The 13,895-nt window shown below is 30.1% G+C and overlaps 3 protein-coding genes across 3 annotated transcripts in view; 2 read left to right on the top strand and 1 right to left on the bottom strand.

Annotated features, from left to right (window-relative positions):
• The first annotated feature begins 812 nt into the window (after positions 1–812).
• Positions 813–3,402, top strand: LOC105622770 (integral membrane protein 2C). The gene is made up of 5 exons (XM_012204182.1): positions 813–896; positions 1,734–2,228; positions 2,448–2,562; positions 2,653–2,802; positions 3,302–3,402. The coding sequence occupies exons 1-5, from the start codon at positions 813–815 to the stop codon at positions 3,400–3,402; spliced, it is 945 nt and encodes a 314-aa protein (XP_012059572.1).
• A 2,580-nt stretch (positions 3,403–5,982) lies between these two features.
• Positions 5,983–7,129, bottom strand: LOC105622771 (micronuclear linker histone polyprotein-like). Its single transcript, XM_012204183.1, has 4 exons — positions 7,056–7,129; positions 6,448–6,773; positions 6,154–6,356; positions 5,983–6,084 (listed from the first exon to the last, which is right to left on the bottom strand). Exons 1-4 carry the CDS (start codon positions 7,127–7,129, stop codon positions 5,983–5,985), a joined length of 705 nt encoding a protein of 234 aa, XP_012059573.1.
• A 368-nt stretch (positions 7,130–7,497) lies between these two features.
• Positions 7,498–13,895, top strand: part of LOC105622805 (uncharacterized protein C05D11.1-like) — a 6,775-nt gene continuing 377 nt past the window's right edge. The window contains exons 1-12 of the mRNA XM_012204216.1: positions 7,498–7,621; positions 8,107–8,348; positions 8,638–8,806; positions 10,232–10,395; positions 10,687–11,190; positions 11,264–11,515; positions 11,629–11,802; positions 11,963–12,193; positions 12,310–12,490; positions 12,627–12,888; positions 13,245–13,431; positions 13,513–13,656. Of these exons, the coding sequence (XP_012059606.1) occupies positions 7,498–7,621; positions 8,107–8,348; positions 8,638–8,806; positions 10,232–10,395; positions 10,687–11,190; positions 11,264–11,515; positions 11,629–11,802; positions 11,963–12,193; positions 12,310–12,490; positions 12,627–12,888; positions 13,245–13,431; positions 13,513–13,656 (2,634 nt within the window). The remainder of the gene's footprint in view (positions 7,622–8,106; positions 8,349–8,637; positions 8,807–10,231; positions 10,396–10,686; positions 11,191–11,263; positions 11,516–11,628; positions 11,803–11,962; positions 12,194–12,309; positions 12,491–12,626; positions 12,889–13,244; positions 13,432–13,512; positions 13,657–13,895) is intronic.

The raw sequence follows: 13,895 nt of genomic DNA on the forward strand, positions 1-13,895 counted from the left end.
TAATAAAGTATATATATATATATATATATATATCATTAAAATTCCTCATGAAATAGAAACAGAAAATTACAAAATAATAGGAAATTTATCAATAAAAGCGGAAAGGAAGGATAAAAATTTGATTTTATATTATTAGTAATAAGATTAATTATATTATACGATGAAATTATTTGAATCTGTAGACTCGTATTAAATTTAATTTAATTTAAAATTAAATTAAAAATTTTATAAATAAAATGTCTGTAACTTTATCTTATTTATTTGGTAGAATTCGGTTTTATTTATGAAATAAATACTCTATACTTTATATATGTATGTTAACTAAAAATAATTCTTATATCCTTTTTAGCAAAAAATCTAGATATTCATAATACTATATGTATATGTATGTATTTCTATATAACATTATACATATTAATATAGCATTTAATATATTTTAAATATGCGCATTTATCAATAAAAATAATGTAGATACGGATTGTAATTTATATAGGTCCCAAGAATCATTAGAATGTCACATGGTCGATGACGTAGCTTACGCATGCGTATAACGCTCTTCCGAGGGATTTTATTTCGTATCCCTCGGATACACCGATTTTCCAACATTGCGCCGCAGTCGCTCCGAGTCGTTCTAAGCTTTGAGTTGACTGTAGCGTTGTGTACGTCCGTTCAGTCGGATTCCTCACTCCGCATCCTCGATTTCGAGGAACTCTATCACCAACCGATAAACCGTTATCATAGTTGACGCGCGTCGGACCGTCAACTCGCATCGCATTCTTTCGTCAGCGTCCGCAGTGTGAAAAACTACGAAAATGACGGTAATCACGAAAGCGATCACTGAGAAGAAGGCGTCCGACAAAATGGAGCAGCCATTGTTTGTGGAGGAAAACGCGGCGGTTAGTATATATGTACACACCTTGCTCGCAATGCCCGATCGCGTCACTCGGATCGTTAATTTCTTTCGACATCTCAGGACCCCGTCGCGATCGGAGAACATCGCTATTTTTATAACTGATCGCGTTAGGGTCGCGTTGTGCGCAGCGAAGCCACTTAACGCAACCCTTGGCACACACACGTATAATGTATACGTATCACATATATCTGGTAATAATTCTTGTCGAATATATACATATGTATGTGTACATATTCAACAAATTGTCAATTTATGTGCTAAAGTACGTTATATCTATGTATACTTGTTTCTATGCTATCAGCAGGGAATGCTTGGGTTCGATAGTGTTGACATGTATTGTACACACACATATCAAAGTATGTGTATGTATGTATGAGTATCCACCAACGAGAGAGCCAGGCCAAGTAAATTAATGAACAAAATATACTGCTATATATTATAACATGACAGATGCAGTACATGCCTCAATAAAGATGATGTACATTAAATGACAAGGAAATGAAGCATCTAAAAAAGGATTACAAAAAAATGAAATCCTCTTTAGCTTTTATTGATTTTAAATCACTTGATTGTTTTTCATTATATATCTTGTCAAGTAGTATGGAAACGGAGTTATCCTTAAAGTTAATCCTTAAAATTGTTAAATTTTTGTTATACATTTTTTAGATGTAGTTTTTACAAGTTAAATTGAATTTTGAAAAATAATTAAATAATTGTATGTTATTCAAATAATTGCTTGTTTATAATATTTTTAGGCTTTTACGGTATTTTCTTTAGAGATTTCAAAAATAAATTAAATATAGGTATTCTTCTTTAACAGGATGGTACAAAAGCTGATCCTGAAGCAGGACGTTCAAAAACAGATGCGGTCCCCAGAAGCCGTTGCTTCATTTCTAGAACAAGCATCCACCGTATACATATGGCGACAACATTTTTGCTCTTTCTTCTTGCATTATCGATACTGCTTATCGGCATGATTGGTGGGCTGTATATCTACAAACAGTATGCCAGGACTCAGATGCGCAGATTCAGTACTGGATGGTACAGCATTCCATATGATAGCTCGAACAAAGCATCCTATGGCAATAACGCAGTTCATCAGGGACTTTTGGCTGATTCTGACCTGTTTACCAAGAGTCTCACCAGAGCCATGGAGCAGGACGCTTTAGATATTGCAAGGCACATAGATCATGATATTAATAATTTCTTTAAGGAGAGATTTGAGATTGATCTTGAGAATGAGCATTATGAGAAAATTGATGTGCCTGATTTTCGCGGTGGACGACAAGGTCGCTTCATACACGATTTCAACATTGTGAGTCGATGACCGAAATTTATAATCGATTCTTATCTTCAAAAAATGTTAAATATAGTCTATCTTAAGATAAATTAATAGAGCATCGTAAGATATTATTTAAGATGGTTTTAAAATAAAAACTATTATAAATACTGGCCAATATTGTATTTCTGAATCACAACAAAACTTTTTGCATCGCATGGGACATATTTCTTACGATACCATGTTTATTTACAGAATAAGACAGGTATTATAGATATTGACGGTCAGTGTTGCTTTGTCATGCCACTGAATCGTCAGCGCGTATTGCCACCTCGTAATATGTATGATCTCCTTAGAAAAATGTACAATGGTAAGTATGTGATTTAATTTGAATTAATTAATTTTAATTATAATTTATTTATTATTAAATTATGATGTACTTGCAATTTTTGTATATCAGGTTACTATGAAGTGAACACTGCAGTCGTACGAGAAACTATGAGAGTAGTCACGCCGCCAATTACCGATATGTCGATCGTTGGAACATACATAGCACGTGAATGCCAGGATTTGCCTACTTATATGCTGCAGAAAGTGAATTCTTCTAGTAGTTAGTTATCAAATTTCAAGTTATATCCATACAATCCTGGTGAAAATTTTTCATATATATATTTTTCAGGATTTTTTGTAAATTTTTCCGAATTTCTAAATAATTTTACAACTTCTAAAAAAATTTCAAATATTTTATACAAATTGAAATACACACACTCTTCAAAAGTGCCGAAAAAGTCTACATCTTTTCTACAATTCTTTATATGTAAATTCTTTATATGTAAATTCTAAATATCCTAAAATTTCTAAAATTTTTTGTTGTATTCGTTCTGATGAAATTTTATGAAATCTATAAAAATTTAAAGTATTCTTTCAAAAATAGAATGAGAAATCTTATGAATAATTTTTGTGAATAATTATAATAAAAAAAAAATGTTGATTTTTTTCAGTATTTTTGAAAAATGTTCTAATTTGCATAAAAATGTTAAGAAAAATTTCTTCCAGAGAAGATAAAATCCTTCTCATATAATATATTATTATGTTTTCAAATATTTCAGTTGTAAAACGCAGTACATCAGTACAGACCGGAGTATTCGGACAGTTTGCCGGCAATAATATCATGGAAGTCGATATTGTGAATTTAGAAGACTTCGAATGAAATTATGAGAAATCGAGAAGTGGGAATTTTCAATTATTCTAGAATATTAAAACCACCAGTAGATCAATGTATAAAAATTATAAGCTGTCCAGGGCAAGCTTAGGTAAATATTCCGTCGAATTTAGAATTATTACTTTGCATTTTATTTGTGCATCAATTAATTTCTCATTCTTGACATTTTTCTAAACTATATTTCAACTACATTTCCCATATTTATCGAGATCTTCTTTGTAAGTCTTTCCATTTCTATTAGTTATTCCATTTTCTATTAATTTTAAATGATAACTTTACGTCTATTTTTTCAGTTGCACTTCTTGCGGTTCACCTTTTCTCTCCACGTTGCAAAAAAAAAGAGAAATGATGAACCGTACAAGAAATTCAGCTAAAAAGAACAGGGCTATTATATAATGCTAATACACAATTTATTATTATCGATCTGTAGTATATAATACATCATAAGAAACTCCTCTATATCATGAGAAGTTAAATGTGAACGACTGAATCACTATTAAAAAGATGCAAGAAGTTTTAGCAGGATGGTATATTGTCTGCTGGATCATATAGGAAAATTAATATTTCTTCCATATTCTTGTGGTATGATATTCAATTTAAACAGATAGCAAGTGTTACGCCATAGTAGTAAAATGTTTATTATTATGGATTCTGGCACATAGCTTGTTGACTATATTTATGTCTGCGTTAAAAAAACGATAAAATCAGTAGAATAGCCGTGCACTAAGTGGTTGCGCTTATGATGCAGTTTTACGATACGTTATCATTAGTAAAACTATAGATATATTCATTTGTGAATTCTATTTAAAAAAATCTATCGCGTTAATGCTTGTGTAAACACAGTAAGCTCGAGGTATAAAAACACGAATTATTGATATTGCGAAACTGAAAATAATTTTTAAAATGTGTTTCGAGAAATATATTGGGTTTGCAATTGTAATTAATATGTAAAACAGATTAACATTCATAAGATTACTGCGACTATATAAATATTTTTACAATTTCAATTGAGAAAAAAAACAGAAGAATAACCAATTCAAGAGAAAAAGTCTTGATGTTTGAACATTCCATGTAAGACATGCTTATCTCTTCTGCATTTCTAATCGTGTTACATACTTCAATAAATATTAATAATACAGTATCGTATTTTAAATACGTTTTATGCATACCAGTTCATTGCCAATTTATCATGAAAACTGGAATTAAGAATCAGAAACTGGAATAAAGATCGTGATTGAATGCAATTTTGCCATTAGTTTATTTTCGTGCATTGTCACGCACATACAAAGAGAAATTATTTTTAGTTTTTTTAAACATTTTATTATATATTCGCGCGTACAGCATTTAGTGTCGGCAAACGTATTCAGGTACTCGGATGTTCATTAGTCTTAGACTGCGTGCTATAGATATTCTAATATTAACACTTTTGTGAAATGACTTTTTAAGTTTTTTCAATTCAAGATACTTTGTAATGAAAATAATATGCAAATAATAAATGACCTAAGATTTTAGTAGCATATTAAAAAGGAAAAAATTCTAGAATGTTTATGATGGAATATATTTATTACAAAATGATTTTATATAAATTATTGAAGTAGATATTAAATGTAATGTGTAATTAAAAATATTGTGCCTCGTTTCAAATATCAGATTAGGAGAATTGATTTCTTTAAATTTATATAAAAAAAACCTTCGTTTTGTAAACAAACCGAAATAAAGGGAATATATATTAATGTCTGCACAGATATCATGTTATGGACCGAGTGCCTGAACACTTATAATAATTCTGTATTAGTTATGTACTGTTACTTGTATTATCAACTCCAATAAACAAACACGCAAATATATAAGTATGCGGTACGTAAACACCGTTTTAAATGTCCGTAGACACGTAGATTAAACACTGGTGGCAATAAATAGCGTATTAGTTAGTTCCACCACTTTCCGAGTGGGGATGGAAATGCAAAATATCTTGTTAATATCAATTAACTTTTGTTTAATTCCATGATGACGCGTAATTTTGTCTGCGCATTTAAACTTTATTATAGAATTGTTACACGATTCTCTGTCGTTTCGTGTGATTGTAGTTAAGTTCCTATAGTCACTATTTCTATCTTCATAAGTTTTGACAAGTTTCCTTAGCTTTATGGCGTTATAAAAAACCAAATTTATAAAACTGTACGCGAATAATTGTAAAGTCTGACAAGAAAATAAATGATACATATAAATGTCAGTGTCAGTGCATATCGAATATCTTACTGATTTTTTAATTGAAGTTTTATTAAAGCCAAAGATCTACAAAAGAATTTTATTATCTTAATTTCTAAATTTGTTGCTAAAATTTTTTATTTTTATTTATATTTTATTTATATTATTATTGATATATATATATATATATATATATATATTTGAATATATATATAACATATATTTCAAATTATATATATAATTCAAATTACATAATTATTGCATATATATATATATTTTTTGTATTTTTCACATGCAGAATATATTTTCATATGCATTTGTGTATTAAAAAATGCTAATCTAAATCTTTTAAATCTTAAATTATGTCATATTTGTATGTGTCAAGTCAGCTATAGCTTTTTGTCTAAGAGTATAGAGTTTTTTCACCCATTTATCGAATCTTGCTTCTTGATCCATCATAATCTGAGAAGAAAGAACAAATGTTATTTATGTACGAGTACATCAGGAAATACAAAAACAACTAAAACTTACTGATGTATGAAATATACTTTCCGGGCCACTGGCAATATTAGATACTAATGGAACTTGTATGGTATCTGAAGTAATGTCTATTACAATATTTTTAAATTTACTCTCCTTGGTAGCAGATGAAGTGAACTGCTTAGGAATGAAACCTTCAGCGTTTATTTCTTCAAGTACACTATCTTTGAAACGTGGCTCAATGGGAAAATCATCTAAAAAGCAATATATAATTTGTATCTCTTAGTGATGAAATATCATTAAAATATTTAAATGTAATATTCATAAAAGCCAACGCGTTTCTACCTTTTGTCATTAAGACTTGGCTTTTCTCTGTATTAATTTTCGGTTGATTCGATTGTGAACTGCTGGAAGGACTTCGTGATTTTTCTCTGGATGTAGATCTAGCCTTCCTTCTTGTACGATCTGAAGAGTATGATCTACCTGTGCTAGCACGGTAACGTCTTTTATCTCGGTCTCTCGAGTGACTGCTCCTGGATCCTTTATGGCTCTTTGAATTTCGATCTCTTCCTCTGCTTCTCGAGTGTGATCGATGTTTACGCTTTGTTTTAGAATGTTTTGAGGATCTCCTTCGATGTGGCGAGGATTCACTGCTGTCTGAGCTGCTAGATCTGCAAAAAAATTATTATAATATTGAATATTCTGCTTATGAATAATAAGATTGTCAATAAGATCCATTTCTACCAATATAAATATTTACTTTAAACATGTTCTAGTAGAAATATAATTTTAATATTTATTTAATAAATAAAATAAATTAAAATTAAATTGCATAATAAAATTAATAAACTTAAAATTAATGAAATGTACATAATGTGAGTACAAATTGAAAATTGTAACTCCTAACCTTTAAATTAACAATAGAATCAGATATTATTCTCGCGTTTTTTTACCTTGATTTTCGATTTCGTTTTCTTCGGTATCTGCTACTATGGTCCGAGTCCGAGTCACTAGAATATCTCGCCATGTCTGTCAAAATAGTGTTTCTACTTGCGTCCAGGAGTCTAACGATCTATTAGAACGGAGCCATTGGCCGGAAATGCACTGCAATGCACTGATAGTACTGAAAATCTATAGCAAACGTGACATGAACTATACATTTTCAATATCAATACCATGTCACTTGACATTTTAGAACATTCTAACGAAGTGTATATATTTCTGGCACGGTATCTGATAGTAAGCAGTATCGATCAGTAATACTGTACAGAACAATAGAACTGGAATTTGTGAATGAACTTCGCGAGGTTTGTATATCCGGGTGTTCCGGGTTTCCGCACTCCCCGCCTCGCGGAGATCACGGACGTGAATCCGCCAACAAACGGTATATTCAGGATGGTGTATTCGATGATGATCAACGACAAGATACCACTTGCTATGTACAGATCCCTGAAAACTGGCCTGACAATTTGTATCGCGGACGTAAGTGATCCGATTGTCAGCTGCCACTTCGCTATCGGTAATTTTTGAATATACGTGTTAATAGAGGATATAATGTTATATGGAGTTCTCCCTTTCACTTTGACTCCTAGGTAGCTAACAATAAGTCTGTCGAGAATTATAGATTCTGCTCGACAATAGACTACAAAATATTTGCTACATGTATGTACATACAATGCTGTTGATAGAATGCTGGCAGAGATATAGCAAAGTTTATCAAAATTGGCACAGTGTCATCAGTAAGCTCGTGTTCTAATGGCAGAAATATGTTGACATAATATGACAGATTGGGTGTGTAAAGTTGGCACCCTACTTCGAAATTGTAATTCTAAAAAATTCTTTCGGAATTAATTTAATTCTAGATGTCTGTATCTTTTCTTAACAAATCAAACAAAGTTATGTTAATTCCTATTCAATGAAAAGATTATTGAAATAAAAGTTAGTAGTAGGAAACATCAAAGTATTTTTAATCATCTTTATATTTATACCAATTCTTTTTTTCAGCTACCGAAGTGTTCACAGACGATGGTCTTCCTGAAGCAGTGTCACATCTTGTATTGATGGGTAGTGAAGACTATCCCTATAAAAATCTTTTGACTCGCTGGTCTCATAAATGTTACTCACTTGATGCCGAGATTCATACGTTTCAGGATTATACTTGTTACAGTATGAGAACAAGTGAGACAAAAGGATTTTTTTCCTTACTGCCTGTATATCTTGATCATATTCTTTATCCTACACTTTCGGTAAAAAAAATTTGAATATTTATATAAATTTATTTAATATTTATATATATTGCTTTTGTTATCTAATGTAATATTACAAAATATTTTGTTTTTGTGAAACATTTTATTCATAATTTAATAGATAAAAGAGATATGAGTTATTCTATGTAGGATCTTCATTATATTCTGAATATATATATTCTGATAAGTTATTAACATATCTAATATTAATATGGATAATTATATACTGTCAAAAAATTATATGAAGAAATGTTTAGAACTTTTATTTAAAACTTTTATATTTCAATAGGAAGCAGCGTATATTATAAATGTGCATCATATTACTAAATATGGAGACAATGGAGGTACATTTTATTTTGATACCAGGACTAAAGAATTAGATGGAGAATATGTAACTTATACTGAATTAATGAAAGCGATGTATCCCGAAAATTGTGGATATAGCTCAATTGTTCAAGGTATAAAAAATGTTTAATTTTCTTGTCAATACACGAATTTCCCCCCTTCGTTCAATACCCGGAATACTCGAGTATCCACTATGCAAAGTCATTAGTGGGCAGTGTAGAGCTATCTACGTCCTCCCCCTCGCTCCCACAACAGTTATAAGTTGAACAGGGATTTTCTTCTTCTTCTTCCAGATCCTTGTATAGATTTTTTACCGACCTTTTGATTTTCTTCTTCTAATGTTTTCTATATAGAATTCCCTTCAGGCAACCCAGAGAATTAAGGAAGCGGATAGCATTCTTTTCTTTAATTGATTCCGCCATTTATCCAGAAATGTGTGCAGCACGTATCTTTCATCACTCTTTTACTATAGGTTTGTTCGCGTTGCATGCTCCAACATGCTCCAATATGTTCCTATTATAAGATTTGTTCGCGTCGCATGTTCCAACATGCTCCAATGTGCTCTTGTTATAGTTTCTACTCACTTCAATGTGCGCGATAGAGCGAGTAAATGCTATGGTAGAAGCATTTTAGAGCATGTTAGAACATGCGAAGCGAACAAACCTATAGTTCCTACTCATTCCAATGCATTATGCTCATTAGTGAGTAGAAACTACGGCAGGAGCATATTGGAGCATGTTGGAGTATTATATCTCGTACTCACTTCAACAAACGGCGGTTTTCGGTTGAATTCGCTCCACTCTCCCTTGATTCTCTAGAGCAATCTAGTGGGTGACAGAATTTTGTAATGGTTTCATTCTCAAATGAGATATCGAAAAAATTTGTGCAAAATTTAATATTTGATGTTTATTTTTTTGAGACTCTTGCTATTTTTCATCAATTATTTATCAAAAAAAATGGAGGAATTATCAACAAGTAGAATGTATTGAATGTATTGAATAAAAACTTGGAATTTTTTATTTTTTAATTGTTTATGTATTTATTTATTGCTCATTATTGACATTTTTTTATTATTTCCTATCATTCACGAAATATTTCGATGAATAATAAGAACAAAAAGAGAATTCGTATGAAATGCTCGGTATTGAACAACAGGTATCTTGGATATTAAAAAAACAAACATGTTGTCAACTTTGACTTCCGATAATAAGTATAATTTTTATAAAAAATTATAACTCAAAGCGTAAATCGATGTGAAATAAATCCAAATTATGAGGATCTGATTGGACTAAGATCAGTATTTTGTTGGGAAAAATTTTTAATGAATATACGAAAATGAGTATTGACGAGAGAGTTTCGAATTATCCTACTCTAAGAATCGTTTACAATGGAGATAATAAGTCGTAAGACGTAAGAAATTGATTGCTCGAATATAAGAAGAATAATCTACTATAATTTGTCAATTAATTCTTACAGCTTACAGCTTATTTTTCATTGCAATGGGTTTGCAAGTATTATTTATTATTGTATACTTGCAGGTACATCGAATTACATATCGGAATATCTTGTTCTTGAAGATATCAGACAGTATCATGAAGAATATTATAGACCAGAAAACTTAACTGTGTTAATAGTAGGTCAAGTAGATCATACTAAAATTTTAGACACGTTACTACCTTTAGAAGAGAAAATAATATCAAAAGTAAGTTAATTTAAAAATTTTTTATTTTAATTTAAATATTATTAATTAGGATTAAATTTAGAAATTTAATTTAGAAATTAAAGAAATAAACATATCAAGAATAAATGAAAAATATTATGAATTTATTTTGTTAAAAATTATATTGTATATTAATAATAAATTAGAATATGTGATTATGTAATAATATATATTATATTATTACATATTTATGTGTATATACATATATTATTTTGACATTGTAATCTTTATTTTGTGTTTGTGATAATTTTGATTTTAGTCTTAAAATTATAGGGAGACAGAGGCGAATTTAAAAGACCTTGGCAGACTCCAATTAAACCGCTTACAAAAAGTATAGATGTAGAATTCCAATATCCGTGCTACTCATGTACTGGAGCTTATATTCGTATAGCCTGGCAAGGACCGTCCATTAACAAATTGTATGACTATTTTGGCTTTTGCTTAATCTCGCAATATTTGACTGACACAACCGAAGGTGTATTGCAGAAAGAATTTGCCAAGGAACAGATTTCCTATGAATATTACTTCCATGAATTCTCGACTTCAGCTTTAAGTTTAATGTTTCCGAATGTGCCGGGTAGTAAAGTTCCTCTAGTCAAGGAATCTGTGATGAAAGTACTTAAAAATACAACTGACGTTGGTATAGAATTAAAAAGAATGAGGATTATAATTCGTAGATATATTACTAAAATTTTAAATGATCTGGAAAATAATCCACATAATACAATCGCAAATGGATTGTTTAAACATATGTTATATGGAAAAGCACTCAAAGAAGTATGTTACACATATGATTTATTTATAAATTGCATTTTATTAAAAATATTGATTGCATCATTTTCATTAACAGCTGAATCATAGGTTGAACATTATACATTATCTCAAAATATTAGAAAATGAATCTAAAAGTTACTGGTTCAATCTTTACAAGAAATATTTTGTTGAGACTCCAATGGTTGTTGTGAAAGGCACACCCAGCCGTGAAATGTTAAAGATATTTTCGGGAGAGGAGAGAAAAAGAAAAATCGATCGGATGCGTGAATTCGGCATGCTTGGGTTAGCGAGAAACGATATACTTCTTTCCCAAGCCATAAGCGAAAATGTATGTGAATGTTTTAATTAAAAATAAGATAGATATTTGTGTAATTAAAGTATTTTATACCCAAAGTTACCACTGGCAATCTTCTTGCTATTGATGATGTTTTTTTTCTTAAGTCACATATACCCGACGAAGTGTTAGAAAGTATACCTGTACCTGATATAGATTCCATTGTCTTTCGTCACATTGAAAATTACAGTACGGACTCTTCAGAGCAGCATCCTGAATTAGATGCCAAATTACTACCATTATTTACCTATCTAGAGAACGCCGATACAATCTTTATTTATGTGAGTATCTTGTTCTCCTATTGTATAATTTTATTGAAAATTAATTTAAAGAAATATTTGTTTGTTTATTTACAAAAATTTTAGGACATTATATATTCATATTAAGCGTAATCGTTTATCAAATATGATATAATTAACTGTAGTCTTTATTTAAATCTAGATGTTTATCGTCATGGACACTACTTCCATTAGTAAAGTGTACAAAAAATATATTCCACTATTGCTAGAACTCATTATGGAATCTCCGGTGAAAAGAGATGATCAATTGATTCCTTATGAAGAAATAATAGATGAATTAAAAGCAGATACTGCACTAGCTACTACTCGAATTAGTGTTCAAAAGCCCATGGCATTCTCATACAAATCTTCTAGTGTTTATTTGATGCTTCAAGTATGTATCCATTATATGTGTAACATATAATTTATTATAATTTCTTCTTTTAATAAGAGTAATTAGAGCTATTTGAAACGATTTGTAACTGTTCTAACATATCTTTGTTAATATAGTTTGAATACGAGAAGTATGAAAAAAGTGTAAAGTGGATTAAAGAGCTTTTATATGACACTGTGTTAACAATCGACAGATTAAAAGAAGTAGCAATAAAGAAATTAAATGATATTGCTCAATTGAAGATAGAAGGGGAAAGAGTTGCGAATGATTTAATGAAAATAGCACTGTACAATGAAGGTAAAATCTCATTTCTAAAAATTTTTTTTAATCAATAATTTTATAATAGAAATAGAATAGTGGGAATAGAAACAGTATGATATACTGAAAAAAAAATATATATATATATAATATGAATTTTTTCAAATATTTGTAGATAGCAATCCTTACATGTTCAGTTTATTGCAACAAGAAGAGTTTCTCACTGATATTCTGAAACGTCTAGATAATGATGTAGATCAAAAGGAAATCATGACAAATATCGAATCAAGCAGAAAAATCTTGACGTTACCAGAAAATATAGTTTTATATATGACTGTTAACATCATGAGATTAATACGTACAGTTCCAAATGTGTATGCCCCATGGAAAACATTCTTTCCTGATGTAACAGTTGCAGAAGGAAAGACTAACAATAAGTAAATACAGTTAGCATTTATTATTTAACGTATTTAATGAAATATATGTATATATGTTAGAATAATAATTTATAGTAAAAAGAAAAGTGAATCATTAATCAATAACGATTATAAAAATGTATAGTATTGAATTATAGTGAAGACTTTTTCTTTTCATGAAATATGTATAATAATAAATTTAAAATATCTTTTTAGAGACGATCTCTTTCTCAATAAACAAGTTTTTTGAACCGTAACTTATTTAGTTTGTATATTTAACCATATTCGTAATATGAATTTAATTACTGCACAACTTGGTTTTTTAAGATAGAAATCATTGAAAATTATGCAATATATTAATGGTAATATATTTTTAGAATGAACATGACTAATGATTGGACACTATTGACTTCCACGAATGATATTGCTATCAGCAAATGTATTGTTGGATTGGAAAACGAAACAAATGCATTCTTCCTACGAGCTCATCCGTGCATAAATGATTATCGGAGCCCCGATCTGCCGGCTTTGCTCGTTTGTTTGATGTATCTTGATCAAATGGATGTAAGCGTTATATTTGTCAAAAATGAAAACGCAAGTTGGTATTTTAAATGTATAAGACAAGAATCCTTATTGTTATTTCAGGGACCCTTATCGTTACTAATTCGACATTCTGAACGTGCGCGCGATTACGAATTTTTTGTATCACTGCACGAAGGGCTTTTGTACTTAGCGATTAATGATGCTGCAGACCTGATAGGCGCGTACGCTAAAGCTAAAAAGAATACGGTATGAACAATAATAGATTATTCATATAAGAAATAAACATGTAAACATTGCATAAAACACTTAACATGTTATAATTATAAAAGAAAGTAAAAATATATATGAGAGAGAGAGAGAGAGAGAGAGAGAGAGAGAGAGAGAGAGAGAGAGAAGTAATTCTTTCGACTACTACTAACGTTAACTTTTACGTTACGGTTTAAGGGTTAAAAGGTAAAACGTTACGTTAGTTCGGTTCGGTACGG

Source organism: Atta cephalotes (genome assembly GCF_000143395.1).
Source record: "Atta cephalotes unplaced genomic scaffold scaffold00048, whole genome shotgun sequence".
Taxonomy (NCBI): domain Eukaryota; kingdom Metazoa; phylum Arthropoda; class Insecta; order Hymenoptera; family Formicidae; genus Atta; species Atta cephalotes.